A 27,307-nucleotide genomic window follows, 5' to 3' on the forward strand; every position below is an offset into this window, starting at 1 on the left:
GGCCGGGCCGAACCACCGGCGACCGGGCGCGGGGGCGGCGCGGCGGCGCGGGGCCGGGCGCGGGGCGCGGGGCTGCCACCCAGGGGGGGCGCGCGGGGCTCGCCTTCGCGGCCTGGCGGCGCGCGGGGCGGAAGCGCGGCGGGCGCAGGGGTGGCGTGGCGGCGGCAGCGGGGCGGGCGAGCCCATGGCGCGGTGTCCCCCGCGCCGCCGCCCCCCAGCGACTGCGGAGAATGAGCGCCTCGGGCCGCTGCGCGTCGCGGGAGCGGGAGCCCCGATGATCTCGGGCTGAGCCCGCGCCGCGACCATGTCGGTGGCCTTCGCGTCCGCCCGGCCGCGCGGCAAAGGGGAGGTCACACAGCAGACCATCCAGAAGGTGGGCCGGCGGGCGCGCGGGGCCGGGGCGGGCGCCCGGGCGCGGGGTGCGAACAAAGCGGGCGCATGACGGCCGCCACCCGCCGGGCCCCGCGCGCGCTCGGCGGCGGCGGCAGGGGCAGCGGCTGCCCGGGGCGGCGCGGCGAGGAGGCCCGAGGAGCGAGCCCCGGCACCGTACCCGGCCGCCACGCCCGCCGCGCAGGCCCGCGCACGGCCCAGGGGGCGTGGGTCCCGGCGGCCCGGAGCCCTGAGCGGACGCGCGGCTCCTCGGGCCAGGCCTGCCGACCACGCTCCGCTGCCCCTAGTGTCCGGGCGTCTTTGCGGTGACAGCGGCCGGCTCCTCACCCGACAAACTTCACGGAGCCGCCTGGCGGCCTTTCCTCAGCGCCCTGCAGGTTTGGCCACATGGTTTCCTCGCGGTAACGTTTGTACGGGTTGGGGCACCTTTGACAAAAGCTCGAGTTTCGGGATTGAGATGGTAGGCTTTCCGCTGTCTCTCTTTAGAAGTTCAGAAGAAAATCGGTTTTAACCACTCCCGCTTGAATTTTCTGGATGTCTGGTAGCTGCGTGGTTCCCCTTCTGACCTTAGGCTCCTGGGCTCGGCAGCTGTGTCGCTCGGTGCCCACGAGCCTCATTTTCCCCGCGGGGTTTTCCATGTTGATGCACCAGGACCCTGTGGACCTTGTCCTCAGCTTCGTGCCTCTTTCCAGACTGCCGTCATCTCTGGTTTTGACCAGTGAGGAGCCCCCAGCAAACGCTTACCAGGGAAGAGGCAATTTGAGAAAAGAATTAAATACAGACTTAATATTGTGGCCTATTTATGTGGTGTTTACTGCATGCCAGATACTGTTCTAAGGACTTTGCAGATCTTAACTCATTTAATTCTCGGGTAGTTATTGATATGGAAACAGGCATGTGGAGGCTAAGTGCTTTGTGGGAGTGGTGGAGGCAGGAGTGGAAGCCAGGGGTCTGCGGTGACCGTGACACTTGATCCGAGAACACTTGTCTAGGCAGAGGGTCAGGTGTTTGCCTCAGAGGCACACGTCGGCAATCCAAAGGGTCTCCTGACATTTTTGAAGCTTAAGTGTGACGAGCACACTTACTGTTCTGAGAGGCACCTTTGACTTCGACATTCATCCGGGTATTTGCACTCTGCACCTACTCCCTGTTAAAGCTCCCCAATTCTCCAGGCAATGGCATGTGTTAGAGCCACACTCCCAAACATCAGATCAGAAAGGGACACGTGCCGGCTGCATGCCAGGGCAGAAAGTCAACCTGCTGACCATTGAAAGAGGGTCTTCGGTGGAGGCGGTCCTCCGTCTGACCTGGTGGGGCCAGCAGTCTGTGTACTCACCTTGTGTTTTGACAGTGAACATGCGTTTGGGGCTATTTCATTGGCAGCCTGAGAAGGGCATGAGGTGCATGTCACTCACATTCACAGCGTTGAGAAAAGGTGCCTCAGAAGCAAGAGAGCAGGGGTACACACGTGCCCTCAGAGTATTGGGCAGGGGTCTGCCCTGCAGAGTCCTACTCGGCCTTCAAGGCCCCACTCAGATGTCCCCATCCTGTGCTCCCTTGGCGGTCATGTGATAAGCATAGCGCTTGGACACATTACTTGGGTCCCAGTCAGTGTGTCGTTGACCTGTTCTTTGCTGTGGCCCGGTGCCTGGCACAGTCAGCGCCCGTGCACACTGGAGCACGTGTGGCACCAGTTCTGTCCATGGAAGTGTTTAGGGTAGGTAGATGTGTTCCTTTCCTGGGGCTGCCGTAAGAGATTACCGCAAACTTGGTGGTTGAAAACGGCAGCAGTTTTATTTTCTCACAGTTCTGGAGGCCAGAAGACAAGGTGTTGGCAGGGTTGTTACTTCCTGGAGCTCCAGGGGAGGGTCTGTTCCAGGTTTTTTTCCGAGCTTTGCTGTTGCTGACTTGCAGACACATCACCCGTCTGGTGTAGATTCTCTGCATGTGTGTCTGCGTCCACATCTCCCTCCTCAGTAGGACACAGTCACTAGATTGGGCCCCATATTAAAGTGTGACCTCATCTTAACTTGATTGCATCTACAGTGACCCTGTTTCCAAATCAGGGCACATTCACAAGCATCGGGGATTAGAACTCTAATGGGTCATTTTGAGGGATATGTTTTAACCTGTTAGCAGGACATGAAGGTGTGGGGGGGTATTACAGACAAGGAGAACCAAGGAGCAGATGTAGGAAGGGTCAGGGAGTCACAGGGGGTCCATACGTGGCCTGCATAAAGGGGTGCGGAAGACTGAAGCAGTCCCAGGGGGCCCTGCCCATGGTCTGTGTGGAGGCACGGCGGCCATTGCTGGCGGGGCAGGGAGAGCCAGCTTGCTCTGGGGAGCCCAGCCACTGCTGAGGAGCCTTGGCGTGTGGGACCCAAAGCCCCTCAGAGCCGGGGAGACAGATGGGACTGCACTTCTGTGGGGACCACAGGACATGATGTTGCTAGGGACCTGGGGTGGAGATGGGCAGTGTCCCAGCAGACCAGTGACCCCCGTCTGTGACAGACCAGTTGGCCCAAAGGCTGTGACCTGCCCCACACTGCTTTCCCCTGGTCTGGGACCAGGGCGACCCCTGTCCAGTGCTGCACCCCCAGTGCTGCTGGCAGGACAGCTTCGTGGCTGTGGCTGGCTTGGGCACACTGGAGGGGCCCCTGGGTGCCAGGCCTCAGCGGGCATACAGGTGCTTTGCACACAGTACTTGCCTAATAAAAGTAAGTTCTTTTGTTACTGTTTGTATCAGTTTTCTTGATTTGTTTCATTGGCCAGAGGGCGGGGATAGTGTGTTGTCTGTCTGATCCCCCAGCGCTTCGTGTGGGGGAGACACAGCCCCACGGGAATGGGACAGAGCCAGTAGCTGGGTGGGCGGGGTCGCCGGAGCGGGTCTGGAACAGGAAGGCGAGGCCAGCATGGGCAACTGCTAAGCCCAGGGTCTGAGAGCTGGGGGGCCGTGACCCTGCACACCCAAGGGGGTGGGTGCACAGGGGTCTGGTTGTTTTAAAGGTAGAGTTGTCCTCACATCTGCAAATGGCATGGAGACACCGTGCCTCCCCTTAGCTTGGCTAATTGACAGCTTCAGGCAGTTGTTGCCGAAAGCTCTTTGCCTCCAGTGAGTGGGGCCCCAGGGAAGGGGCGCTCAGTGCCCGTCTTTCCATCCCCAGGGACAGGAGGGGCAGTGTTCCATCACTCAGATCCTGGTGGGGCCGGGCCTGGGGCGCTGCAGGCTGGCGGCTGTTGGTTGGGCTCTCTGTGTTTTGTGGCTACCCCAGGGAAGGTACTGTCCTGCGAGGCACTGAGTGCCCTTAACCTGGGCAGTGGGCCCCGAGCCCCTGTGGGTGGGGATGCTTGAGGAAGCGTGTCCTCTGTTCTCCAGGAGAGAACAGCCGTGGCCAGGCCTGGCAGTAAATGGCCCAGTAAAACCTGGCAGTAAGCCCCCCTGCTGGGTGCCCCTCCAAAGAAGATGTCCTCCCAGCCTGAACCCTGGGCCCTCGGAAGCCCTCAGGCCTGGAGGACAGGGAAGCATTTGGGTACAGGGCAGCACCCACCTCACCTCCCTCCTACGCTGTCCTTCCTAAAGCCGTCTCCCGCCTCCTCCCACGTACATCTGTCCTCGCAGTAGCTGGGGGTGCAGCCTGGAGGCCAAGGGGGGGACAGCAATGGGCTCTAGCGTGACTTGCTCACAGGTGTCCCATGGGCCAGTGGGCCCAGGCCTCGGCACCTGCCTCTGTGTGCTTGGAGCCAGAGGGCGGCTCACTCAGGTGCCCCACTGTGAGTGGGAAGCTGCCACGCCCACCAGCACTAGGGTCCCCAGCATGCCCAGGGGACCTGGGAGGTGGTCGGCCACTCTCCTCCACCTGATCCCCAGCAGACACTCGACTGCCCACCCTGCCCTGTGTGTGGCTCTGGAGGCGGCAGGCTCCGGGGAGAAGGGCTGGGTGCTTGCCACTTGGGCCCCTGTGAGGTGGCCCATCCACTTTGCCAGGGGCAGTGGGCTGTCTCCATTCCTTTTCACCTCGAGATTGCTGGGGTGAAGGGCGCGGATGGGACCTCACAGCTGCAGATGGGCGGGGTGGCTACCTGGGCTCAGATTCTTACTCTACTGGTAGAAGCTGCTCTGTGCCTCAGTTTCCTGTTTGTGATGAGGAGGGTGCTGTGAGCTCCTTCCAGGCTGTGCTTGCAGTTAAACGAGTCTGCCTTGCATAGGACAGTGCCGGGCGGAGGGACCAAAGGTCTGCTGCCTTTCATGAGATGCTTGGCTGGAATTGCCACTGGCATCAGGACAGGCAGGGAGGTGACCGTGGGAAACCGGCCCAAGTCCCGGGGTGTGTGGAGGAGGAAAGGGAGCTGCTGGGGCGTGGGTGAGGCGCGGCCAGCTGAGGGGTGTTGAATACATGAGCACCTCTTAAGCACCATGGAGGCAGACACTTGTGCTGCACGTGGTGACTGGCCTTTGTAGGTGACCCCACGCGCCGAAGACAGGAATCGACCCCCGTGTGGCCTAAGGAAGAGGAAGCGTGTTACCATGTCCTTAGAGTCTTTGGAAATAGGACACGTGTATCAGATGCAGAGAGAGGACTACAAGGCAGGGCCCAGCCCCTCCCTGGGACACTTCATGGGGCTGGAGGCTCCTGGTTCTTGGGCCCCACTAGCTTGCATCAGAGGAGTCAGTGGTGCCGCTTGCAGACCTCCTGTCCTCCAGTGGCTGCCCCCAGGGCCTGGGGCAGGAGCCCTGATGGATTAGCAGTGTCTGCCCTGAGGACAGAGTGGGCAGAGGGGTTAGAGTGCCAAGCACTACATCAACTGCCTGGCAGGGCTTAGCCAGCAGCTGGTGAGCCAGCAGGGTGACTCCCAGTAATTCAGCTCCTGTGCACATCCCCCCAAGGGTGGGGCATGTGTGGCAGCCCTGTTTGTAGCATAGAAGACAGCAAGCTGACAATACCACACAGGATTCTCTGGAGCTTAGAAGACAGTGAGGTGAGGTCTTCATGTGCTGACACAGGACAACCTCCGAGACATCAGAGAGGGAAGGGATGGACATGCACCTGTTGGGGGAACTTTTCGGGCTTGTTGTACCTCCAGAAGGAGCGGAGCTGGCTGGCCTGGCGGCCTTGGGTGGGAGGCACGGGCCTGCCCCCCACTTGGGGCTGTCTGTACCTTGGCACATCTGTGAACCTCTTCCCATTGTACAGAAGGCCACAAACCTACTAATTAGAAGAGTGGCCACCAGGATGACGTGAGGGGTCTTCCCGTCCATCATAGGGTGACCTATGAACCCCCAGCAGTCAGCCTCAGGGATCCCAGGCCTTCCGGGGCCACACCAGGCTGTCGGGGGTAGGGAGGCACTCCCCCTTCAGAGATCCTCACACAGGCCTCCCCTGGTGGCCGCCCCTGGCACCCACTGTCTGTGGCTCTGGGATGCGTGTCCTCCCCTTCCCCATCGCCATCCTTGCCCCCACACTCACCCTGTCAGGACCCACTTGCAGCTCCTCAGCCTGGGCCCGCCCCACACACCTCGTGTCCTCACTGCCAGTGGTGCTGGTGAGAAGGGCTGCTCTGGGCCTTCCGAGCCCTGCCCTGGCCAGCAGGTCTCCGCGCCAACTCCAGTCCCTTGTGAGCCCGCGTGGTAGGCTGTTACAGAAGCAGCAGCGAAGGAGCGGCATTCCCTAGCTCCTACCCCGACGTTTCTTCTCCCATGTGGATGTGGGGCTCGGCCCCATGGCACTCTGACCCCTGGGACATCAGCCAGCCTGACACAGCAGAGGCTCGATATGTGCTTGTGCACGAGGTCACCAGGATGACCACCTGGAAAAGGAAGCATCGGCGTCCCGGCTGGCCTCGGTGGTGAGCCCACGGGAGACCAGCGGCAGATCTGCCCAGCCAGCCCAGCACCCTGAGAACTACAATTTTTGCCTTAATCACAGTGCGTTGGGATGTTTGTTATGCAGCAGGGGCAACAGATGCCCCCGCCTATGTTATGACCTTGGTCCCACTGGCCTCTGCAATCAGACCAGGCTGCAGTTGAGAAAGTCACCCTCACTCTTCTGGGCACAGGGGCCCTACCTCTCACCCCCGGGTCCTGCCGCTCCGATGCGCTGCACCTCGTATCCAGCTTCCTGGGACTTGTCTCCACTCCTGGCTGTGTCCTGCTCTGCCGTGCTTTTCCCATGCCGCTCCCTGCCGTGCCCTTTCTCCCGTCCTCTCCTGTACACTCCTGGTCTCTGCCTTCCAGCTCCAGCAAAGCTGTCATTCCTGGGCACCTCCCAGGCCCCTGCCGCCAAGATTACATTCAGCCCTCTGCTGCTCCGTCTCTGCCAGACCCCAGCCACCTGCTGCCGGCCCCATCGTGAGCAGGAGCTGGGCCCGTGCTCCTCCCTGTGTACTTGCCTCGGGCTGGGATGGGCCTCGGGCGATGGGGTCTCCCCAACACCCGCCAGCCGTGGGCCTCGACGATGACCGCAGCTCCTCCAGGCAGCACTGCCCGCTACTCAGCTCTCTACCCCAGCACCCCTTCCTCAGGAGGCGCAGGCCACACCTGGCCCTCGGGATCCAGGCTGCACGCCTCAGGAGCCTCAGACCCCTTCCTCAGATGGCACCCGCCCAGGGCATCCCTAAACTGCAGAAAATCAGTCTTCCCAAGAGAGCAAGTGTGAGGGTGTGGCTCCGACGGGAAATAGAACTGCCTGTGGGACGGTGATGAGCACCAAAGTGCATCTTGGGTCCTCCAGTCGGTGTAAGTGGCTCTGGTTTCAGCTTTGTGTCATGGGCACACGTTTTTGGAGACACGTACTGTGTAGAAGAGTCACATGAGGCCCTGGGCCTTCCTGACTCAGCCAATCCCAGACCTATTTTAGGCTTCTTTAAAGTCAGTCTTCAAATGATGACATTAACAAATGCCTGTCCTACAAATGTGCATAAACACAAATGCATAAACGGAATAAAATCTACATCGCTGATCTCCGACCCGGAGAGGGCCCGGGTTTCCTTCTCTCACTTACCTGCTGGTTTGCAGGTCAGAGTTCACACTCATCGGCACACACGTCCTGGGCAAGACACGGCACTGTGGGGCGCATGTTAACCAAGATGAATTCATCCAGCCCCACTCTTTCCCACTTCCCAGCAGCACCCTCTTGCTGTCCTCATTGCACACTAAGTGACTCCTTAAATGTTTTTAGTTCTAGGCTTTGTCAGTTGCCTTAGCTCCAGCTGCTGTAACAGAACACCGCAGTCCAGGCAGCTGCGGCAGCAGCCCCGTTTCACTGTTCTGGAGGCTGGACGTCTGAGGTGAGGTGCCGGCAGGCATGGTTCCTGTGGGGGCCTGCCTCCTGCCTTACAGACGACCACCTTGCCGCAGTGTCCTCGCGTGCAGGAGAACAAACCCGTGTTTCTGCCAGGGCACTGATCCCACCCTCGTGACCTCGTCTGACCCTAACTACCTCTCCAAGGCCCCTCTTCCTGAACTGTCCCATTGGGGTTAGGGCTCCATAGGAGTTGGGGGACACACAGATGTTCGGTCTGTAACACCTGTTGGTTTCACGTGATGACGGCAAGCAGGGATTTCCTCACACCCGTCCCCGGCCACATGCTGCACTCCTGCTCCCCCACCCAGAGGGCTTCGTCAGGATGGGGTCCACAGGGCTGCTGGGTGCAGAGGCGGGGACAGGAGGGCAGGCTCACCTCATCGGCCTTCCTGCCTAGCCTTTTATTTTCCCTGGAGGCGGTAATCTCTCTAGTCCTGTCTTGCCAGTTTATACCAGACCCCTTCCAGCCACGGAAGCCTCCTTAGCTCCGGTGTTTGTCAGGTTCTTAGTCTCTGGGCCGCTCTTCTTGGGCCTCCCTGGGTGACCCTCCACCATCACCCCACAGTCTCTCCCTGCGCCTGTGTGGGGTCTCAGGTGTCCCCACTCTGGCATTTGCTCCCTTGTGGTGAGCTGCATCCTTTTGTAGCTTCCTGAGGAAAGGGGGATGGGACACGGACCTTGGGAGAGAACCCCCACACTCCCTCCCCCAGGTCCCCCAGCATTAGCTGCTCACCACTCAGTTGCCCCCCGCCCCCCGCCCTGTGTGAGCGGGTCGCTTTTCCCTGAGCCACTGAGAGGAGGCTGCAGCCACGATGCCCTTTTACTCACAGACCCTCAAGCGTGACGTAGTCATCACCACATGCAGGAACCACCATCGGGGGCCGGCGTTGGTATAGCACTGCTCGCTGACCTGCAGCCCTGAACGCAGTTACCTGTGTGTCCCACTAGTGTCCCCGGTCACAGGGTAAGGAAGGGTTACTTCCGTCTTCTTTGTCTTTAAGACGTTGGCCTTCTGAAGAGTATTAGTCAGTCACGGGGGCCAGTGCAGGTGGAAGAGCATCTTCCCAAGCTGTGTTTCAGAAGGTGCATCATTCTGCCTTCACACCAGGTCTGCGTCTGGCCGACTAGAATTCGGGGCTCCCTCAGGGTTGGTTTTTCCCTGTGGGAGACTCCCCGGAAGGAGGATGTCCTGAGATGTCTCCTTCCGGGCGAGGTCGCCTCTCCCCAGAGTCTCCCATGCTCTCTCCTGGGAGGCACCCCACTCCTGGTCAGGGGGCCTCCCTCATCAACTCGCACACCTCGTTGTCCTGAAAGAATTGGTTTTGGCCGCTTGGAGTGTTCTGTTTTCATTATCTTTCCTATTTTCTCTGTTGGTTTTCCGATATGCTTTCTAGGAATTGCCCTCAGCTTCACATCGCAGCTCTTCTGTTGGCTTTCTGCCTCCGTCGGTGCTCCGAGGCCCCACAGCTGTCCCCAGGTCGTCGCCGCATCACAGGATCTCTGTGGGCGTAACGATCTTTCTTGCCTCCTGGAGATCAGTGATGCTGGTGGCTTGTTTTTCAAGTTTCCCTCTTTATTTCTTCATCTCCCCCAGGTTGGCCTCGGTAGCTGGCTTTGGTTTGTCTGTTTGTCTAAGTCACGGATTCCCACGAGCACTGGGGCGGCTGGGGGACGCTGGGCGCTCAGGTGGGTTGATCTGTGGCTTCAGTGGAGGTGCTGGCCAGCCTTCCATATGCTGGCACCTTCTGCCCAGGCTGGTCGCCACCCCCGTGCCTCCACATTCCCCATCGTGGTCCTGCCAGGTTAGCAGGGGGGAAGGTCCAGGAGTCTCAGCCTTCTGGAGCCCGAGGGTTCACAGGCGGCCCAGTGTCACACCCACACCTTGACCACTCGTGCCCCGTAGCTCCCCTGCTGGCGCTGCCCTCCCAGCCCAGTCCTCCTGTTCTTACGTGTGTTTTTTACCTTCTTCGTCCTTAACTTACTGCACATCTGCAGGATTTGGGACGCTGTGTGTCCCTCTGCACGTCCACCTGATGTGCCCTGGCCTCTTTCTGGCCTGTTTTGACTCAGCTGAGAAAGTGCTCTGTACCATGGTTTTTTCTCTTAACAACCTAACAGTGTAACATTTTCTCACACTTACAAAGCTACGAAAACGTGTCTGGCGCTGGTTGGCGGTGGATGGCTGTGCCATCACAGGCTCCAGTGGTTCTGTTATTGACTATTAACTTTCCTGTCTTTTCTGAGTATTAAGAGTGGTCCTGAAATGAGCATCCTGTGCAAATGTATGTAGTATGTGTCCTTAGGAGAGAATTCCTGCTGGAAATCATGGGTCAGGGAAGTTGAGGCTCTGAAGCCTTTGAAGGGCGGCATTCACAGGGAAAGAAAGACAGTTTTCAGCTGCTTTGATTCCTTAATCTACCTGGAGAAAGAGTCCTAACGTGGGGATGGTGGGATTCGCCCTCTCCTGATGTTTAGGCCCCCACCCCTGGCCGCGCTCCGGGCCCACAGCGCCCCCTGGTGGCCCCCTGCCTTGGGCCGGCTCCTCAGCTCAAAGGAGGTGCTCCGTTTGGGGCATCACCTCCATAGCGAGGAGAAATCAGAGAGTAGAGAGGAGGAAGCTGTAACTTAAAAAAACGGAGCAAGAGAAGCCAGCCGTGAGGTGGCAGAGGGAGAAGCTGAGCTAGGGTGGTTGATCTGCAGGGCCTCCGGTGGCCCAGGCCCCGCAGGGTGTCGGGGCCAGGCCCTCTGCGCCCTGTTGTCCCCTCCTCGGGATCCCAGGGTCAGAGCACAGCTCTGGGCCCGTGTTGCACAGGGAGGGGAAGGTGGGTGGCCCTCGGCCCCGCATGTTGCATCACTGGGACGGTGGCAGGCTGATGCGCCCCTGTGTTGGCGCAGGCCTGCAGGCTGAGCCCACTCAGCAGCCTCCCGGGCCGAGGCGGCTCGCAGACAAAAGGCATAGATGCTGCTTCAGTGAGTCACCAGGCAAAGGCCTTTCTATGGAAAGCAGCATTTGCTGGGGCTTGGTTCTCCCCTGCATCCAGAGCGGGCAGGCCAGTTGTACGGACAGGTGGCGGGTAAGCCAGCGTCCTCTGCCTCAGCAGGCTGGCCTCCGTGTGGACGGGCCGCCGGGTGGGCCAGCTGAGGCTGGTTGCCCTTGCCCTCTGCTGTGTGTGCACACTTACACACTGCCCCCTCGGCGTCCCCACTAGGTTTCCTCCCCCTCCCGCGCCTTCCATCACCTTCTGGGTCTCTGGCAGCCATCCCAGGTGCCCAAGTGGCCGTCCTCAAGAGCTGGTCCATGAAGTTCTTGTGACGCCCTGAAGGGATGTGAGCTGCTTCCCCCAGGAGTGCGCCCGCCTGTGTGGCCATGACCTGGGGGTCTCACATCCCCCAGACAGGGCCTTAGGGGCCCAGGACCCCAGCTGTAGACCATCGGCCACACGAGCTTGACAGGCGCACTGTGGCCAAGGGCACTAGAAGAGGGGCACCTGCGGGCTGTGGGTTTCCATGGGTGGCTGAGAACCTGGGACCTGCCCTGGGGCTGCAGGGGATCGACCTGGCACGTGGAGGGCCACGCGCTCTGCACAGGGACTGAGGCCATATGTAAGAATGGCAGCATGTACACAAACCACGCCGATGACAGCTGCCGTTGCGCATCTGATGTGCAACTCCAGCTGGCTCCCTGGAACCCCGCGCAGGGGACCAGCCGACGGCTCCCACTCCCTCATTCACTCTGCTTCTCCTTCAGATGCTGGACGAGAACCACCACCTGATACAGTGCATCCTGGACCACCAGAGCAAGGGCAAGACAGCAGAGTGCGCCCAGTAAGCGTCGCGTCGGCACCTGGGTGTCCGGGCGCCAGGCCCCCCCCCCCACTAAGGTGTTCCCCAGGAAGACGGTGTGGAGAGGCTCTGCAGGAAAGGGGAGTGTGGGAGGCGAGGGCTCAGCTGGCGGCTCCGGGCAGCGGGCGGACAGACGCAGCAGCGAGCTCCTGTGGGTCGGGCTTGGAGTGACGTCTGGGGCTGGACACAGAGTAGGTGCACGAGCTGGCATCAGAGGCACGGGTGTGTGAGAGGATGTCACACCCTCCAGAGAGGTGTGAGGGGCCACTCCCCACCCCCAGCCCGGAGGCTTTCCCACGTGGGACTGAGCTCCCCGTTTCCTTCTAGGCCCCTTCAGGGGGCTGGAGACATGGAGCCAGCCTGGTGCCAGGCCAGCTGGAGGAGGGCTTGTCCTCTGGCCTCCCCTCTGGTGTCTCCCTTGGCCCCGCCTCCTCTGACCCACTCTCTATTCCACCATCTGAAAAGACCCTGTGTCACCTCCCCCTTAGCCACCACCATGGGGTCTTCGTGGCATTTGTCGTCAGACAGGATCCTGCTCCCTGCCTGGCCTCATCCTGCGCCACCACCCGCTGTGAGGCCCGCCTTGTCCCTGGGCATCACCTGGGGTCAGCTTCCCCCTGGGGCTTGGCTGCAGGGCAAGGCTGTTGGGTAAACCTTACTTCCACTTTGGGTTGGCTGCAGTCTCACCGCACACCCCTTGCCTGCAGGTACCAGCAGATTCTGCACCGGAACCTCGTCTACCTGGCCACCATCGCGGACTCCAACCAGAACATGCAGTCCCTGCTCCCTGCAGTGAGTGCCTCGGGGTGGGAGGGCTTCCCATCCCCGCCCAGGACAGTCAGGCACTGCCTGCAAGCGCCAGGGCGCAGCAGAGGTCTGAGCCTCCCCTGGGGTGTCCAAGGTGACAGGAGTGGGACGAGGGAGTGCCCTCGTCACAGGGGCGGTCGGCCAGGCGGTGTGGGGCATGGACTGGTCAGACCGTGGCCTCAGCCTCTTTAGCAAAGGAAGGTGACCCCTGAGGGACCAAACTCAGAAACGACGGGAGGCAGGTCCTGGGGAGAATGACGAGTGGCTTGGGGTCATCACTGTGGAGCCTTCTGAGCGACCTGTAGAATGGGCCACGAGTGTGTTCCGCTGGGTCCAGAGCGCGTCTGACCCAGTACACCATACAACTCAAATGTTGATATTTCATTTTCTGCAAACATGTTTTCCTAAAATTTGATTACGGGTCCAAAGGCAGGGTTCAGCGACTGCTGCCTCAGGCCTCCTTCATGGTGAGCCTGGTGGCCTTTGTTGACTGTGGTGGGCAGGGAGGTGCCAGGACAAAAGTGTCACCAGAATGGCTGACGTCCTGATGCCCCCTTGTCCCCTGGAAAGTGGTGACATAATGAATGTCAGAATGTGTTTTGTTGTTGAACATGTTAAACCAGCCTTAACTGACCTATCAAATTGGGATTCTGTACCTTGGAGATCCCAGCAGATCTTGCTAGAAACTTCGTTTTCTTGGTTAGGTGTAGAGGCATCTGTGTCCAAGCCTTTGGAGCTACCGCTTGATGTAGATCTGGGAGATGAGGGTGGGAAGGGTCACTTGTAATCCTGGTCTCCCTTCTGTGTCCTGTGATCAGAGGTGGGCTTGCAGGGGTGGGGAGGGGGCAGAGCATCTGCCCAGGTGGAGTATCCTGGGAATGCAGCTGCTGAGGCACAGAACAGCCTGTGCAAAGGCCCTGGGGCATGGGGGACCCCATGGGGGTGTGGATGAGGAGCAGAGATGCCTGGCCTTCTGAGCCTGAGGGGGCTGGGGGGCGTGTGGAGCAAGACGAGGTGGACGCAGCCTGCTGGGCCTTGTGCAGTGGTTCCCTGTCCCCCAGGAGTAGGGAACCCAGCTTTGGACCCTCACGTGCATATTGATATACTTGGTACTTGTCTTAAGTTCTGAGGATTTACATAGAAAACTCGGTGTCTCATCTCCATCATGGCCTGAGGTGCTCAGGCCTGATAACCTGTGGCATCCAGCCGAGTGTGAGAGCAGCAGTTGATCACAGACATTTGCCAGGTGACCATGGAATGTAGCTGCAGATCCCACGGGCTGCCGAGTCCTGGATGGCTCCTGGTGGTTGACCGTCCTCTGTAACCTTCCTGTCTCCACAGCCGCCAACTCAGAGCATGAACCTGGGCCCCGGAGCGCTGTCCCAGAGTGGCTCCAGCCAAGGCCTGCACTCCCAGGGCAGCCTCAGCGATGCCATCGGCTCAGGCCTGCCCCCGCCCTCTCTCATGCAGGGCCAGATCAGCAACGGTGAGCAGGCTGAGCACCGGAGTGGGGCTGGTTCTCGGCAGGCTCCCAGGCGGCCGGCTGTCACCACAGTGTAGCCCAGGCCCTGTGGGGCCGAGCATGGGAGACCCAGAGGTCCTGTGCAGGGCAAAACATGTAGAGGGAATAAAGCCATTATTCTACTTTGACACTCAAATTAGGGACCATTCAGTCGGGGGCTCCATGTGGATTTTCTAACGAGCAAAGTGCTTGGCCTTTGGATGGAAATGGCCATTGGGAGCTAGTTAACAATGTGACAGTAAGCAGGCAGCTCGTCCACTTTGGCGGCATGTGTGTTTATTACTTTTTTAATCACTTAACCGTGCACTTCACTCCCAAGTGCTGTTGGCCATCAGCTAGCCTCCCTCCCCACTGTCACTTGGCCTGTGCCACCAGGAAACAGTGTCTGGCAATGAGGCCAGGCCTTCCACCCAGAGGTTTCAGATGGGTTTAAGGCCCCCCTCCTTGTCCCTCCTGGCAGGTCCAAACCACGTGTCCATGCAGCAGACTGCTCAGAGCACGCTGCCCACCACTTCCATGAGCATGTCGGGCAGCGGCCACGGCTCGGGGCCTGGCTACAGCCACTCGGGACCTACCTCGCAGAGCGTGCCCTTGCAGGGGCAAGGTGCCATCGGCAACTACGTGTCTCGGGCCAATATCAACATGCAGTCCAACCCAGGTACCACCCTGCTTGGCCCTGGGACCGCCCCCACCTGACCCTGGGCCTGTCCCCCGAACCCTCTGAAATGTGTGCAGTCCACCCACCTGGTCCCAAGGGGCTGCCCTCCTACTGCTGGGCGCTGGGCTGCTGCTGGCAGGAGGGCAGGGTAAATCTGAAGGCCACCCTCCTCCCAGAGCCTCCAGAAGGGCAGGGCATGGGGCACACACCAAGTGGGGCCAGCTTTGAGGGGCTTCAGGGAAACCTGAGGGGTAGTGGCCTGTGCCCTGCTGGGAGGGTAAGGCTAGGCTCACAGGATGAGGCTGGGGTGGCAGCCTCGGGCACAGAAGCGGGTAGGATGTGGGCTGCACATGCCGAGCCAAGGGTCCCTGCTGGCTCGTGTCCCAGTGAGCACTGGGGAGGCATTGGGTCCAAAGCGAGAGGCCCCGTGGGTGCCAGACACACTGGAGTGGAAGGTCTTAGTACAGAAAGAGGATGTGAAGGAGCTCTTTGATTTTTTTGATATTAGTTACATATGGAAAATAATCTATTTTGGACATATTCCATCAAATAAAATGTGTTACTAAAATAGATTCCACCTGTTTCTTTTTACTTGATTGATGTGGCTCACATCCCACTGTCGGACAGCGCTTGCTCGAGGGGGTTCCGAGCAGGCTGCCGTGAGCAGAAGGGTCGGGGTGGGGGCCACCAGGAGCCTTAGAGGTCAGGTCTCGGGTGGGCAAGGCAGAGCTCTTCTGTCACCAGCCTTGGGGAATTAGGGGCAGCGAGGACAGGACTCGTGTTTCTGTGCGTGAGAGGGTTCTGGGAGCCATACGACTTGCTTGCTGACGTTTTCTGAACACGGCCCAGCTTCGGTGGTGGGAGGGGTAACTTGGAGTCGAAGGGCGATCCGTTGGAGGAGCTGCAGGAGACCAGAGAAGGGTGCCACGGGGCCTGTGGTGAGGGGCCGGGGCCTGCCCTGCGAGCTTCTCAGGGTTATTCGGGGTCTGTCGTGTCGCCCAGTGTCCCTGATGCACCAGCAGGCAGCCTCGTCCCACTACACCTCGGCGCAGGGCGGGAGCCAGCACTACCAGGGCCAGTCGTCCATCGCCATGATGGGCCAGAGTGGGCAGGGGAGCAGCATGATGGGGCAGCGGCCCATGGCGCCCTACCGGCCCTCCCAGCAAGGTAACACCAGGCCCGCACTGCCCCCGGTCCTGCGGCCGGAGGGTGGTCTCGCCCAGCTGCCCTGGAGCAGGGCATGAAGCTCTGCCTGTCCGTGAGGGTCAAGCAGGGGTGTTGGGGTCAAGCCAGTGGGACTAACGAAGCATGGATGTTGGAAGCGGTGCCTTCCTGGAGGACAAGGAAGTGTCCTCCTTGCCCCACTGTGTGGGGTCAGGGTCGGGGTCAGGCATAGGGGGCCAGGGGGAGGCTGTGCTGTAGAACAAAGTCCAGGGTATTGGGGGCTGGATGTGGGGGAGAGTCCCCTGGTATCCTGGGGTATTCTCCGATCTGAGGTCCTTGAGGGGTCCCCACATAAGGGGAGAGCCTCCTGAGTTAACGCCTGTGTGCACTGTCTGCCCCCAGGTCCGTCCCAGCAGTACCTGGGCCAGGAGGAGTACTACGGTGGTGACCAGTACGGCCACAGCCAGGCGGCCTCGGAGCCCATGGGCCAGCAGTACTACCCCGACGGTGAGGCCTGTCCCCGCGCTGTCACGGTGGCAGCATGTCACCGCAGTCACTGACCACTGCTCCCAGCCACTCCCAGTTCAGACCAGTCATGGCTGCTGTCCGCCAGCAGGGTGTCCAGGGTCCCTGTACCTGCATTTGTTTGGGGGCAGGGGTGAGGGCCGGTCTTGGCCCAGCCCCTTGCCTCCCTCAGGCTGCTCTTGTCCCTTCCTGGGAGGCAGTAGCAGTTCAAGGCTGAGCTGTGCAATCCTGCGAATAGGTGGATTTAAATGTTAAAAGACACACGCTTTATTGTGAGGTGCCTCCGGGAAGCTGCTAGACCCTGCTGTTCGTCTGTGTAACACTCATGTCCCAGCTGCTCATTATCATTTCTGCCAAGGATTTTCCTTTAAATTACCACCTTTCAGTCATTTTTAAATAGTCCAGGTTTGAGGAAGTGGCCTTCAGAATGGTCATAGAGGATGGGTGGGATCTCGGGAGGAGGATGACCCTGGGCAGGGAACCTGCGTGAGCAAGCATGGGGTGGGCTGGCCAAGGCAGGTGCAGGCACACTGTGCGCCCTGCATGCTGCCGACACACCTCCTGTGGGGCCAGATGCCCCCAGAGCAGGTGCAGGATGGCAGTCACGCAGCGGTGCTGGTGGCTCATGGCCACGGGGGCCTGTGTTCAGGCACCAGCTATCCTCCCTCCTCTTTATCCCCTCGGCCAGAATCCGCTCACCACTCACCCCGCTGAAAGCAGGACAGTAGCCTGCACTTTGAGGGAAGGGGTGGAGGCAAGAGGCCTGCAGAGCTCCCGCAGGAGCTGGTCATCCTGGGGAAGCCAGAACCTCACCCAGGTCTGGACTCCCCCAACCTGACAGCGTTGCCTGTTCATTCACGGCCGTGTATCCAGGGTCTGGGTGGCCAGGTCTCTGCTGACTGCAGGTCGCCTCTGTTTGCCTGCAGGACATGGTGATTACACATACCAGCAGCCATCGTACACAGAGCAGGGCTATGACCGGTCATTTGAGGAGTCCACGCAACACTACTATGAGGGAGGTAAGGAGCCTGCCTCAGCCTTGCCTCGCTGCCACTGGGTGCTCATGGGGCTTTATGTGGTGTAGGCTGGCCACTGGGTCCCCGCCTGCCTCGTGTGGGTTCATGGAACAGGAGAGGGTTTGGCTGGCCTCAGTCCCCACTACCTGGTCCAGCTGACCTGCTTGGGGCCTGTGAGCTGGTGGCAGAGCCTCCTCAGTGGGCAGTCGTCCAAACCAGGTTGGCCAGCAGGGGTCCAGGCTGGTAATGCACATGGGGCACGTGGCTTTGTAGGGTATGGCCTGGGCATTTCTTCAAACACCAGCTGGCCACACAGAGTGCACCTTTGGGTCCCTGTACAGCGCTCTCCATGGGGCCTCACCAGGGCTGCCCAGCAGACAGGGGCTGCAGCTGAGACCTGCTAGGGGCTGGCCCTCCAAACAAAGCCTACGTCTGGAGCACCCGCCCGTTTCTCTGCAGCAAATTCTCCCACCCTGGCTGACAGTTCAATGCCACCAAATATGGCATTGGGCAGGAGTATGCAGTGGGCTCTTGAGTGGGTGACCGCTGCCCAGCTGCAGGCAGAGGTCCTGGTCCTTCCTGGGGGCCCTGAGGGAAAAGGGTGACTTGCAGGCCAGCAGGCACCCCAACTCTGGCTCCTGTCTGGAAAACAGCCATGGAGAAGGTGGGGTGGTGCTGGAAAGCCCCGAGGGAGGAGACAAACAATAAATGTGGAACATGTGATGTGTAATCACAGGGCTTTTTGGTAGCATTTTTAAAAACTGGTAGAAACACGTAACAAAATCCACTGTCTGACAGTCTCTCAGGGCGTGGCTCTGTGGTGGGCATCCCCACATCACACTGCAGCATCGCCACTGTCCCCAGGGCGATTTGGTCCTGAACTGAGATCGACCCCATTAAACGCTCACCGCCACCCCCAGCCCCCAGATCCCTTCGCTCTCTATGAATCTGCTTCAAGGGAGCTACAGGGACCTGCACAGTCCTTGTGCCCGGCCTTCCCGCGCGCACACATCTGCAGGCCTGCCCGTGTCTGAGCCCTGTGGCTGCAAGTGGCCCACTCTCAGTCCCAGTCCCTCTCCTACTTGGGCAGCGGGAGCTGACACCCACTGAGAGCTGCGGACCCCCAGGGGAGGGTATGCGTGTTTATCAACCAACACCGCGATCAGACTGTCCTCCTTAAGGCTGAAGGGCACTCCGTGGCCTTGTAGACTATATTTTGCATATCCGTCCGCTGGTGGACATGGCTGCTGCCACCCTTTGGCTGCTGTGAAGGCCGTGTACCGATCTGTGTCCTTCCTTCATTTCTTCTGGGCTCACACCAGAAGGGCTGTTGCTGTTTACAATGTTTGAAGAGCCACCACCCTGCTTCCTTAGTGCAGGTAAGCTTTGTAGTTATGCAGGATATGAGCTCATAGACAATTTGGAAAATATAGGAAGTGACCCAGAAGGCTGTGCTGCAGTCACTGCCAGTGTCCCTGCAGTAGCTTCTCTGCTCACATGTTTGGGGACTGGCTCACTAAAGTGGGCTCAGACCCAGCCTCCCAGCCCTGGGGTCTGGGCCCTGGGGGTCCCTGCCCGTGCAGCCAGCCCTGAGCAGCTGCAGGGACCTGGCCATGGCCCTGGTGGATCAGAACTGATGGTGACCAGGCGGCAAGAAGCAGCCTCCCATCCACCTCTGAGCAGCTGTTCTCCCCATGCATTCACAAACTGACCATCAGGTGACGCCTGCCTTCATGAGCAGGTGGCTTCTGTGCTGTTTCCCTCACTGCGACTTGGGCAGCTGTCAGGCTGCAGGCAGCCGGCCTTGCCTCTTGTCAGGACTATGGCTGTATGTGACCTGCCCGTGACCTCCTCAGCCTCCTCCCACCATCTACACATGACCTTGGCCTCCCCACTGTGACCTTTCCTTGACATTCTTGGGCTCTTGCCGTGATCCACCGTGACCTTGGCTGCCCTGTGATCTGCCCGTGACCTCCTGAGCCCCCTCATGATGTGCCCATGACCTCAGCTTCCCCCCTTCCACACAGAGAACTTGTGTGTGACCTGCCAGTGACCTCAGGCTCTCCTCTGTGACTTGCCCATGACCTCCTTGGGCCCTGCCGTGACCCACCCATGACCTCAGCCCCCCAGCCTGTGACCTGCCTATGACCTCCCCCTCCATCCCCCCATAGTCTGCCATGACCTCCTCAGCACCCCTCCCTGCCCCCGCCCCTGATGCCTGCAGGGAACCGCTTACGGACACCGCAAACACTGTCTTCTTGGGGGAACCCAGGCTCATTTCCACCATTGTCCTCGCTGCTAAGATCGGCGTCGATGAGCACTCTGTGCCATGTGTCTGACACCTTGGCCGTTTCTCGGGAAACCACTCTCCTCCTGCCCCGCCCCCTGCACTCCTGGGCTGCTGGGGTTCAGCTTCGTCCTCGGGGGCTCTGCTCACGCCAGCTCTACCATGTCCGAGGGAGGGTCCTAAGAGAATAGGGCGTTCGGGCAGAAGTGACCACCCACGGCCCGCTCAGGACTTGCTGCTGGAGGTGCGCACTTGTGCCCTTGTTTGGGGTGCATGGCCTTGTCTTCTAGACTTAAGGTCTCGTGTATAGTGAGGCATGGGTGTTTGCTTTGAGAAGCTGGGGTGTGGATAAGTGGCCTGTGGCCCCCGAGGATGGGGGATGTTGAGCAGAAGCCATAAGGGCACAGATCAAAACCAATATAGAAAACTTTGCAGTAAGTGGATCTGTCCCACACGGGATGAGGAACCCTGTGGGGCGCAGGTGGCGGGTCATGGGGTTGTCAGAAGAAGCGGTGTCCCAGAGGACAAGAGAGCACTAGTATACAGAGAACCAGTGCTGGGAAGTGGCCTGGGCACAGATGACCGAGTTGGGCAGGATGAGGGGATGTGGCCCACGGAGGCAGGTGGGGCACAGGTCACCATCAGGGCCCCCGCCAGGCATGACCTGGGAGCCTTGAGGTCCTGTCACATTTTGTTGCCATGAGGTTTGCTGTCCGACTGGACAGAACCAGCGTCCACTGTGACATGTCCAGTGGGCACTGTGGCCGCAGTGGTCGTGTGGAGGCTCAGGGTGTCTGAGTGTTGCCCTCTGTAAAAACAAAGGGAAGCAGGATGCCACTCACATCCATGCATACACATGCACACCATGTAACACTCTGGAAAAACACCCAGGACACTACAGGAATGGCTGTGATGGGGACCCACCTCCCTGTACGTCTTGAAGGCGGGCTTGGTTAGTTTTCATGATACCAGATCAGATGAATGTATGTGCTACTCAGAAGTTGAGCCTGAAGGTACCAAGCATGGGCTGTCTTTGAAAGTCAGAGCCCCCACCCGTAGCTGAGGTCAGAACGGCCTGCAGTGTCCCCGAGTTCCATCACTGTGGTTTGTGTGGGACACGACAGTGAGGTGATCCCTCATTTGTTCCATAGCTGCTTTGCCACCACATTCCTCACCCGGGTCCCTTTTCTACTAGGACTGGACATTGGGCAGAAGGGGGGCTGAGCTGAGGTGTTGTCGGCAAGGTCCTCCTATTGCTGGTGCCGGCCACAGCCAGCCACTTGCACGTGAATTAGCTCTCTAGCTGTCGTCACGTGGAGAGTAAATAGGGCCTTGAAATGTGGGAATGGGCAGGCTGACCAAAGCGCCCGAAGCCCTGGAGAAAACCCGCCCCGTTTCTGAAATGGCAAAGCTGGGCCTCTATCGTTGTTGCTGGACCCGGCGTCAGTTGCGAGGAAGGAGCTCAAGGTTGTTCCCTTAGGGGGCAAACGATGGGAGATGCTACAGGATCTCAACAGTCCACATAGAGAGGCAGCCACCTTTTGATCAGAGCACATGTTCACTCATTGTTCTTTCAAACTGCAAATTGAATTTCCTTAATAGGGTTTTAAGCTTTTCCAATGTGAATTAGATCTCAGTAAAGCTGTTACTTAAGAAAATCCCTAACCAGGACCCAGTTTTTAAACACTTGTATTTTACAGCTCCCAGAAAGGAAAGTTACTTACAACTGGAAAAATAAAGTAGAAAAATGGATTCTTTTGCTACCAGTTTGCATAATCTGGCCTCCACTTGCTTATTTCTGGGACATGTTTTGATTAAAACAAGAACAACTACAGTGGTCCCCCTCATCTGCGGGGTCTCTGTCTGCGGTTCCGGTTACCCAGTGTTAACCCCAGTCTGGGATCAGGTGCTCCTCCTGCCAAATTGTCAGAAGGACCACAGCAGCCGGGCGCTGCGTCAGCGTCTGCGTCTCTCACCTCGGGTCACCCCCGCACCAGGCCCTTTATCATCTCACGTCACAAGGAGGTGAGGGCAGGGCAGTGAGGTATGTAGGGAGAGACCACATTCATGGAACTGTTACGACAGCACGTCATTGTAACAGTCCTACTTCATCATGAGTCACTTGTGAATCCCTCACTGCCTGATTTAAATTTAAGCATAATAAATTGAACTTTAAATTAAACTTTGTAATGGTTAGGTGTCTATAGAAGGAAAACCATTATATATGGGGTTTGATACTACCTGTGGCTCGAGGCATCCCCTGGGGTGGGTCACATCCCCCATGGAAAGGGGGAGGCACCCTTTCCGTTCCCTGTCCGGTGCCACAAGGGGATGCGCTCTTGGGTCCCATCCATCCCCTCTTCCCTTCTGCTGGAGAATTGGCTCTTATGCACACTCAGGACCCAGCACATCGCCAGTTAAAGGCCATGTACTTTGTATGGTTTTGAAGAGCAAAGCTCTGTTCAAAAGATGAAATGAGACTTTAAAGTGGTCTTTCTATAAAGGTGTTTGAAAACCATGAATGGAATTTAGTCTCTGTGCTGAATGTGAGTGGCAGCTCCTGAGGCCACCATTGGACAAGACCTCGTAGGAAGATTGTTAAATGGTTGTTAATATCCCCTCTTAACTCTGGGTGGTTATTTGGTGATACATACATTGCTCTCCTAAATTACTTTTCCTACTGCAAGCTTTCTTCCAAAATGATGAGGCTTTTGGCATGGGTGCTGTTCAGCAAGTTAGATTTTTGAACATAAGAGTTGGCATTCTCTGAAAAAAAGAATAAATGAATCTACAATATCTCTTGGGCTTCCCAACACACAGATAAAGAGCAATAGGTAAACACCTGCCTTTTTTATCCTCTGAGGCGCTAGTTTCATGAAGTCAGAGAACAGCCCATCACTGGTCCGAGCTGAATCACATGCCCTTGGCCGCACATTTGCCAGTAAAATAAGTGTCCTGAGACTTAGGGATCCTCTTGAAAGTGACCTTGGAGTACTTCCTCAGGGGTTGCCATCTGAGAGAGCACCGTCTTGCTGCTGTGGCTCTCTGGGCCTCCTCGGTGGGCTCATGTCCTTCCTGCTCCTGTCTCCCCAGCTCCGGGCTGCTGGCTTCTGCGTGTGCCTCAGTGTCCCTGTCTGTAAAGTGGGCATGTGGTAGTGCTTACAGACACTTTGTGTCGCCTGCCTGGGACATTGTGGGCACCGGACATTGTTGCAAAGTATTTCCTGATCAGTGAGAAAATATTTCTCAGTAATTGACCTACTAGATTTTTCTTGAAATAAATTTGTGGGCATAAACACCAAGCGTTCTGTGTGTTGGTGTATAAAACACATTGACGTGCGCTGTCCGCACGGAGGCTCGGTGCAGATGGCAAGGGTTCACCATGTCCTCCATCACTGCTGCCTTGGGCTGGGCTTGTGGCTCTGTGGGTGCGCTCCTCCTTTGTTCTTTTCCTTCGCGACTGGGCCCGTCGACCAGCTGCTCATGTGCCCTCCCGCGTCTCCACTTTGGCTGCTTCAGCTTCCTGGCTGTCAGTCTCCAGGGGCTGTTGTGACCGGGTGCAGAGCGGCAGGAACTGACCTGGACCAGAGGCCCCAGGGCAAGCTGTCCCAGGGCTGGTTCCTTCTGGGGGCCTTTCCCGGCTCCAGGTAGGGAAAGGGCCCCAGTCTGCCTGCGCCATCACATGTCTGTCTCCCTGTGTTTGTGCCCAGATTGCCCTCCTGGGAGGATGCCAGGCATCAGATTTAGGGCCCACCCTTATCCGTAAGACCTCACCTTAATAATCACGTCTGCAAAGACCCTGTTCCCACATGAGGCCATGTCTACAGGCACCTGGGGTCAGGCTGCCATCATCTTTTGGGGGACACAGTCCAACCCACAACACCGGTATTTGTCTTGGTTGCAGTGACTGTTTGCTTTGGGCTTGCACCTGTGTTTCAGGAGAAGTGTAATGGAAGGTTTGACTCGTGAAGCACGGGCACCGAGGCAGTAGGCGGGTGCAGGGATGTGGTCAGCAGAGATGCGGTCAGTGTGCCCGTGCCATGAAGGAGTGCCCAGGCTCTGGGACTGAGCTCCGTGTCCTCCCTCCGCAGGGAACTCGCAGTACAGCCAGCAGCAGGCGGGGTACCAGCCAGGCACAGCCCCGCCGCAGACCTACCCCCAGCAGCAGTACCCCAGCCAGCAGAGCTACGCCGGGCAGCAGCCAGGCTATGGTAAGGAGCGCGGCGCCTGGTGACACTGCCAGTCGAGTGGGGGGGCACACCATGCCCTCTGGGTTTGGTGTGGTCTGACTCCCGGAAGGGCTGCCAGGGTAGTGCAGTGTCCCCCACTGTCGCAGCCTGCATTATCGGGGTGCAGTGTTGCAACTAGAGCTTACACTGGGGCCCGACTGCGGTCTGATCTCACGTCAGCCCCATGGCACTGGTTCCCGGTGACCTTCTCTGTCCAGGAGACATCTGGTTTCGGCTCCTCTGGGCCAGGACAGCTGCTCCAGAATCCCCGTCCCCCTGGGCCTTGGCTGTCACGGAGGACTGGAGTCGCGGGTACCTGGACCGTCCTTCAGGCTTTCCTCGGGGCTCTGGGTTATGGGTTTGGAAAGGAGACCATGGTGAAGTGCCCTATGACTGGCCTGTGCCAATGTGGGTGTCCTCAGATGTTGACCTTGGTCACTTGACCAGGGGCATCGTCCAGGTCTGGGCCCGGTTATAGCAGCTCTAATGCTGGGACTATCTACACAGGTTGGTATTCTTCTGTAAGGACACCCGGGCTCTTCCCCCCCGTTTACCTAGTAGTTAATCACTGTGCTGACACAGACTTGGGCACCGGTAAGGAGTAGCAGCGGTACCACTGGTCAAAGAGCTCTCTGTCTGGTCATGTCACCCCAGCCTTGCCCCCAGGAGCTTCCCATCGGCCCCTGTGTCCCCCTGCCCCGCCCCGCCCTTTTGTTTTTGAACATTCCCTCATTTCAGGCTCTGGAAGCCCCAGCTGCAGAAGCAGCCATTTCCCCAAGGAGGCCTGGTTCCTTCACAGGAGAACGGCATTAGCAACCGAGGTCTAGGGGTGGGTGGGGGTTCCCTGGGTGGGTGGGGGTTCCCTAAGCCCATTTCCACTTTGTTTTCACCTGAGACAGTCCACGTGTGGGTCAGGCTGGCAGCAGCATCTAGAAGTGCTTGCCCTTTCGTAGGCTTTTGTTCACCCCGCGAGGACCCACAAAAGTGTAAAGGGGCGGTGGTTCTGCCAGACCATCCAGGGGAGCCCAGGAGACAGGCAGGTGGGTGGAGGGAGCTTTGTGAGCTGCAGGACACCAGAGGGAGAGGTCCTGCCTCCCAGAGAAGAGCAGCAGAAGGCAGGCGCAGTGTCCCTGAGGCCGGCCGCCTCCCAGAGCAGGTTGCCCCAGGATGGTGACCCTCCCTCGCATCTGCCCAGTCCCTACAGGCTCGTCCCCCCCCCCCCGCAGGTCTGCCTGAAACTGCGGCCCTGACCCCTTGCCTGTGGGTTGTGTCTGCCAAGAGCCCAAGACCACATGAACCAAACCTCTTCCAAGGTCCAAACCCACTCCCAGGATGGCACCTGGGCCCTGCTGTCCAGAACCGGGCACCACGCCTGCGCTTTCATGGCGCTGCTGTCAGGAGGCAGCTTGCTAGTGTTCCCACCATGTGATGGCCTTGCAAATTGTTCCCACTTAAAATCACAGAAAGGGCCGTCCTGCTGATGCGACCTGCATGGGTAAGTGATCAGCTCATTAAGGGACTGGGTTCAGTGAGTCTTCATGTAGCATCCAGCCATCCACACCTGAAGCATCTTGGTTTGACTTAGACATAGTCCTGCGTTCCCTCAGCGCCCAGAGCGGGCCCTGATCTTCCAAAGACCACACGCCCCAGGACCCCTGATGGTGGCTTTGACCTCTGTGGACACACATCCAGGCTGGTGGTCCTCCCCCTTTGCTACACCCTAGAATCACCTGGGAAACTGAAAAAAACAAGGTGCCCAGGTGGATGGTGTCATTGAACTCACAGGTGGTTCTGATGCTTGGTAAGGAGGGATAGCCATTTTGCAGCCAGGACTAATTAAATAGCATTTCTTGAAAAATTACTCAGCCCTGATCAGTTCTTTCCAAAACCTTCAACCTGGTTTCCACGGGAACGATCACTGTCTCTTGCATGTGCGTCTTCACCAACTGCTGTGACATTTAACTCACGTGCTTACAGCCACCACCTTACCTGACAGAAGCTGCTTCCAGGAAGCAGGTGGGCCCGAGAGCTCGGTTCGGGTTGAGCACCCTGGCTGTGGGGGACTTGTGCCATGAGAGAACGGGTACCACCAGCGGCCTGGAGCATGTGGGGTGGTCTCATGGGTGCTGCTGTGTGTCCCCAGGGCCTGCCCAGGGAGCCCCCTCGCAGTACTCCAGCTACCAGCAGGGACAAGGCCAGCAGTACGGGAGCTACAGAGCCTCACAGACGGGCCCGTCCGCCCAGCAGCAGCGGCCCTACGGCTACGAACAGGCAAGACGGTCCCAGACCGTGTCTGTCCGAACACACCAAAGCCTCTTGCGGTCACGAGGAATGATGACGAACTAACTGGCTTCCAGCCCCTTCCAGAATGTTAACTCTCTGAGCCTGTGAGGTTTTTAAAAGTCGCCTCTGTGTGCTCACCTTGGTCAGACACAGCTGGCTGAGTGACTTCATCGGGCCAGAGTGGGGGGCTGGCGGTGGGGGAGCTGGTAGAGCCTTGCTGACCCTCTGATCTCAGTCATTAGCCACAGGCTTGGAGGGTGGCCTTCAGAAAGCCAGCGACCTCCCTGCCATGTGGAACTGGGCAGAAGGCTGATGGCTGGCTTTTTGTGCCTCTTCGCATCTCACCCTGGATGTGTGTTGGGCGGGGTCTGCCCTGCCTCTGGGTGTGGACCCTTTTACTCAGGACTACAAAGTATCATCTTTGTCTTGGTCTCTTGCAGGGCCAGTATGGAAACTACCAGCAGTGAGGGACAAGCCTTCTTGGTGGAGCCTTCCAGTGGCATGTCCGTCCAGGCAGGCGGGCAGTGGCAGTTCAGATGACCTGTGACCTGTTGGTTGCCCTCTGCCCCGCGCAGCATCTGCATGTGAAGCGTGCACATTGCATGCTAGGGATGATGCCAGGCGTGCACTGCTGGCGCGAGACAGCGCTCTGATGGTGTGACTTATTTGGTGCTGTGTATAGTGTTGTGTTCCATACAACGGAGAGATTGTCCCTTTATTGCCCCCTTCCCCCATGTTTCTAGCTAGCTTTAGGGGTCCTTTTATCACCAGAGTATTCTGTGCCCAGTGATGGGACATATCTACAAAATGCCAGAGTCTCTGTGTTCATAGAAGCAAGCCTCAGGTCTGTTGTAATGTGCTTTTGTGACTTGTCTTTCACTGGCTACACCTCAGCTGGATGCACACGCGCCGCCTGGATGGCAGCCTGTCCCTGTGCCTCGACATGGTGGTGAGAGGCAGCATCTGTGTTTTGGGTCGGTTTCTGTTACACGATGAAAAGGATAAAATCTGCTTCATTTGGAGAGGCTGTGAAACGTCATTTCCAGAGCTCACTTGTTACCTGTGTCTCTTGCTAATGCCATATACCTGACATGTTATGTTTTTGTATTAAAAAGTAAAGAGGGATCAATACTCTGAATATATATGAATCCACGAAGGCAGTGTATGATCACATTGTCCAGGGAGAGAGGGTACTTCTCTGGGGTTACTTTGGCTTTGCCCTTGTTTATCTGATGGTCACTTCTGGGATTTGAATATTTAATATGCCCAATTCTAAATTTAT

General features: G+C 58.4%; 1 protein-coding gene across 7 annotated transcripts; it reads left to right on the forward strand.

Annotated features, from left to right (window-relative positions):
* The first annotated feature begins 83 nt into the window (after nucleotides 1-83).
* SS18L1 (SS18L1 subunit of BAF chromatin remodeling complex) lies at nucleotides 84-27,047 on the forward strand. 7 transcript variants are annotated; one of them, XM_036901821.2, is made up of 11 exons: nucleotides 92-373; nucleotides 11,440-11,516; nucleotides 12,242-12,326; nucleotides 13,683-13,827; nucleotides 14,324-14,521; nucleotides 15,524-15,688; nucleotides 16,088-16,192; nucleotides 17,137-17,229; nucleotides 23,605-23,724; nucleotides 25,886-26,013; nucleotides 26,466-27,047. In XM_036901821.2, exons 1-11 carry the CDS (start codon nucleotides 305-307, stop codon nucleotides 26,490-26,492), a joined length of 1,212 nt encoding a protein of 403 aa, XP_036757716.2. In that variant the 5' UTR covers nucleotides 92-304; the 3' UTR covers nucleotides 26,493-27,047. The 7 variants fall into 7 exon arrangements, with proteins under 7 accessions (XP_057359116.1, XP_036757715.2, XP_036757719.2 ...); XM_036901820.2 differs by lacking the exons at nucleotides 25,886-26,013; nucleotides 26,466-27,047 and adding an exon at nucleotides 24,969-25,869 and having other exon boundaries at nucleotides 85-373; XM_036901822.2 differs by lacking the exon at nucleotides 25,886-26,013 and having other exon boundaries at nucleotides 88-373.
* The last annotated feature ends 260 nt before the right edge of the window (nucleotides 27,048-27,307 follow it).

This window comes from Manis pentadactyla, chromosome 5 (assembly GCF_030020395.1).
Source record: "Manis pentadactyla isolate mManPen7 chromosome 5, mManPen7.hap1, whole genome shotgun sequence".
Lineage (NCBI taxonomy): Eukaryota > Metazoa > Chordata > Mammalia > Pholidota > Manidae > Manis > Manis pentadactyla.